This window comes from Hyposmocoma kahamanoa, unplaced genomic scaffold (genome assembly GCF_003589595.1).
Source record: "Hyposmocoma kahamanoa isolate Upper Pololo Valley unplaced genomic scaffold, ASM358959v1 202, whole genome shotgun sequence".
NCBI lineage: Eukaryota > Metazoa > Arthropoda > Insecta > Lepidoptera > Cosmopterigidae > Hyposmocoma > Hyposmocoma kahamanoa.
Window position 1 is genome coordinate 325,588 of NW_020653726.1, and position 4,631 is coordinate 330,218.

At 33.9% G+C, this 4,631-nt stretch overlaps 1 protein-coding gene across 1 annotated transcript; it reads right to left on the bottom strand.

Moving 5' to 3' along the window:
• Positions 1-4,631, bottom strand: LOC113227065 (nose resistant to fluoxetine protein 6-like). Its single transcript, XM_026459938.1, has 8 exons — positions 4,402-4,631; positions 3,719-4,007; positions 3,343-3,519; positions 2,774-2,853; positions 2,282-2,475; positions 1,362-1,476; positions 308-516; positions 1-198 (listed from the first exon to the last, which is right to left on the bottom strand). Exons 1-8 carry the CDS (start codon positions 4,610-4,612, stop codon positions 1-3), a joined length of 1,473 nt encoding a protein of 490 aa, XP_026315723.1. The 5' UTR covers positions 4,613-4,631.

The window sequence follows — 4,631 nt, forward strand, 5'->3', positions numbered from 1 at the left end:
TTACACAGGTCGTAAAAATGTTCCAGTAAAATTATTCAAGAAGTTATAAATTGTTGATGCAGTGAGACAAACTAATAATCCAGCAATCAAAGCCGACCAGGCACGATTCTTTTTCCCAGATAATACCCAGAATAAAATCAGTGGAGACAGAATATATAACTGCATATCAATTGCTAAGTACCAAGTATGAGGTAAACACTGAAAACAAACAATCTCAGATAATGGCACTAAAATATAACATATTCAAGAGAATGATCATAAACCTCTTGAATATTCATTCAAAATATAAAAAAACGATAATACGTACTATTGGTAGTACATAATTTTGCACATAAAGCAAAGTTGACCACCAGTTTAATCTACACACTCGTGTCACTTCAGCTACTGCGTGCCAGTTTGGACCGTCATGAATATAATGAAAAACGCCAACTTGCAGTAATATGGTACTGGCTAGTAGAGGAAACATTCGTAGAATTCGATTGAGGTAAAACAGATGGAGGTTCTTCAAAAGTTTCACTGTAAAATATACAAAAGGATCTATGAAGGAAATAAACAGAAGGATTTATAAATTGTTTCATAGATTAGGAAAGAAGTGTAGAGGTGGTATAAGGTAGAAATGAATTTGTCGTTGGTTGGTAGAGACTCGTTGTATTTTTTTTAATCGACTTTAAAAAAGGAGGAGGTTCTCAATTCGACCGTATGTTCTTTTCTTTTTTGTACATATGTTACGCGATAGCTCCGGTATTTGTGAACCGATTTTCATGATTCTTTTTTTGTTGGAAAGCGGGTACTTCCATATCGGTCCCATTTCATTTTGAAGAAAATCATCCTCGAAGGGTGGCTGTTCACGCATGTAGATTCATTTTTATAAATAGCGCCTAACTTTAATTTAGGAGCAATTACTTTAATAGTAGATTTTGCTATTTCTCCAATTCAAGGCGTTTTTCTCTCAATATACTTTGAGTGTCGTAGTGAGAACCTATTTATATTATCTTCAGTGTCAAGTCCTGTATAGTGGCGAACTAGGGGATATTTCAATAAAACTTAGCATGTAGACGTAATTCCACGTACTTTTGAGGTCGGTTTTTGGCATATCCTATATCCGGCCTGCACATAAGCCGAACTGTGTTATGTAGCATTCAATAATTTCCGAGTAATATCAGTAGTATAGTACAAAAAAGTAGGCTATCCTGAATGTTTAGCACATATATAAATTCATAGAATTTAATATATAAATAGGACGTTAAGCATTTTCATAACAAATAAATGTCTCAATTGTATAAAATAATAAACGGCAAAACCAAAACATTTGTGAAATTAGATTGACATTAGATAGTCGAGATGTCTGAAAATATACTTACTATTGCTAAGTTTCCCAACAGTAGTGTACACAATCAGCAAACCGCTTAGCAAGAAGAAAGTGTCTACAGCAATTGGGGCTGCAGTCACCCATATCGAACTTGATGATAAAACCCACTGCAATAGAATATGAAGAAATTAGTTTATAACGAGTATTGTAATCAAACCATTTAATACGGATACAGCTACCTATTCCAAGTTCAGGGTTATTAATAGTTCTGAAACAGCTAAACAGTGAGACAGATCTCCGGATGGATAATTATAGCTGCAGCCTATATCTGCGATGATAAAGAGTATCATTATATCGCAAGTGTGTTGCCGCTCGAGTGACATAAGATCTTAAAAATTCTGTGTCTCTACAATTATTTGGTTCTCCCCACTCCTCAAACTGGAGCACAGCAAAACGGTGGTGGTGGGCTTTGTGCAGATAAAGAACCCTGCCACAAGTGAAATTATATATTTTTTTGCTTTAAGTCAATGGATTTTGAGATAGTCATCATCATCATTTACACGTCCCACTGCTGGGTACGGGTCTCCTCTAAATTGAGGCTTTAGACCATAGTCCTTCACGCAGGCCCAATTGAGGGTGGAGACTTCACATGTTTTCCGAGGGTTGTGAACCGTTTGCGACCTGGAGGTTTCCTCACTAAGTTGTTCTTCATCGAAAAACTCATTGTAGATTTCAAATTAAATTTTGCTCATAAATTTCAAAAAGCTCAGACGTGAAAACTCAGAAGTGCGAGTCTGCTTGAGAGGCTGTAGGTCAAACTATTAAGCTACCACGGCATGTTAAGATAGTAATATTGTAAATAGAAAAATGTACACCAGGATCTTAGGCATTTTAGAATTCTGTCTTTTTAATTCTTATTATGTATAGTGACAGAGTGATGGATTATACATAAAACAGTAAACATCAAAGTACCTGAAAAACGTCCAGCATATTAATCATATGTGGTGTTGTTGTAAATGTGTGCCCGATTACAACCCAAGCCATAGTTATGGCTCTGATACCGTCGACACATTCTAAAGCACCGCGAGCTGGCTTATATGTAATAAGACGTCGACAATTTCTGTGCACTGAGAACGCCAGATTAATTTTGTTCAATGCCTTGGGATCTGAAATATATAATAAATAAAAATTACAAAAACTAAACTATCCTTCTCTAAAGTGTAAAACCTATTGTAAGTACCACAGTACGATATAAGTTAGTCTGATACTCTAACTTTCAAAATCATTTAAACATTCCAATTTCCAAAATAAAGTAATTTATTATCAGTCGTATATCTAAAACAATAAAGTGCATTTATTTTCAGACGATATTTTGTTTCAATCAAATAATATCAATCAGATATTTTTGACATATTTAGAAGTTTGAAATAACAAGACACGAAAACTTGCTTAATAAGAACTTACCACGTTTACGTATAAGCGTATTCCAAATATCGTAGACTGTACCACCAATGGCCAGTACACCTAGTAAACTGAACAAGCAACTAGAAAAAAAGTCTCTTATTGATTAAGCTAATTAACATGAATTTTTATAACATAAAATAAACAGATGCTCAATCAGAATCTTACCTAATATTAAGCGACGTTGAAGCCGAAAGAAACATTACTTAAAATACAACATTGTTCATGATATTAAAAAATGAAGTAACAACAACAAACTGCGTTGCCATTTTTGCTAAGAAACATGTAATATGATATTGGTAATGACTTATTTTTTCTGATCAAAAACCGCGTTTTTTTGTTCAAACTTACAGGTTTTATAATCACGCCTGACAAACCATTGGTTCTGTAAAAAGCCTGCAACGTTTCTGTCCTTCAAAACCCTGCTTTATTTCCAATGTGTTCGCGATATCCTAATTACTCTATATGTACATAGTAATATATACATTTTTTAAAGAGTTTTACATTCAACTACAAAGCAAACATAACTACGATGAAGTTAAAGTATAAATAAAAATCCCATAAATACTTACATAGCCACATAAACCCCTGGTGACCATGGTTTATCATTTTTGAATCGGCAAAATTGTTCCTCAAAACCGATCAATCCAGTTCTAATGAGATTTGGTAACGCCTGTCTTATGGAGCAAGGCTTTGGTATGCAAACAGATACTCCAAAGTTTAAACCACCAAAGTCACCAGCGCCCGTACTATAATACAAATATATTTATTAAATGTTAATGTTTCTGGGATATCTTGATGGTTTCCAAAGTTTTTCATAAAGCATTGTAATAATTGTATTTTTGTTTTTAATAATCTTGTAATTAAGCTGGAAGAATGTACTATGTCTTCCAGCTTAATTACAAAATTATTAAAAATAAACGATTTTATTTTAAATTTGACTCTTACCTTGTCTTTTCACTTTCTATCCCATTTAGAACTTCAAAATTTTTCCTTATTCTTTCATATAAATTTATTTCATGCAGCAGAGTGTCACCAGCTTTGTATATGTTTTTCAGTTCATCTGTACCTCCCAATTTCACAAGACTTGACAACCCAATGCTTATTTGGCAATACTTCCCATCAATAACCATATCATCGATTTTTCTGTTAATACCAAGGCATTGATGATAGTTACCCTGATCAATAAAATTTCCTTGCAAAATCCCTCTCGGAACTCTTGGGCCAGCTTCGAGGACTGTAAGATTGGTTGTTATTATTTAGAACTTAGTATAGAATTAAATTTACTAATATCCCGCGGCTAAAGAAAAAAGTTGCTATCACTAATTTGCAGATTTGTGCAAAACCATTGACTTACAATTATATGGACGTCGGGTCCGCGCTAAAAAGTGTCCGAAGTTGTAAAGCATTAAAATCGTATACAGAGCGTCAAACTCCGCTTTAGTCTTCATTTGTTCGACGATACTGCGATGACATTACAATTTAAATTCAACGTCATATTCCTTTACATGTCACTACGTTTAAATAGGTTGACTTGGGACATTTTTTTCGTGGTTTTTGTATTAGACCCGTCGTCCATTTATTAGTAAGTCAATGTGCAAAACATTAAAAAAACCTGTTGCAGTACTTACATGTCATCATCAGAAGCGTGTCGTTTAATGTCAGATACTCTATTTGCTTTTTACACTCCTCAGCATCTAAAATTTCCTCGTATATATTTGGATCAAAGGGTGGATGTACGACATCCCATTCAATATCTGCTCTTGTATGTTGGTCACTATTTACTTTACCAGTTACTACTAACGTACTAAATACAACAAAAATAATTTTATACAACGTCATCTTTCTTGAAGTTCCAAAA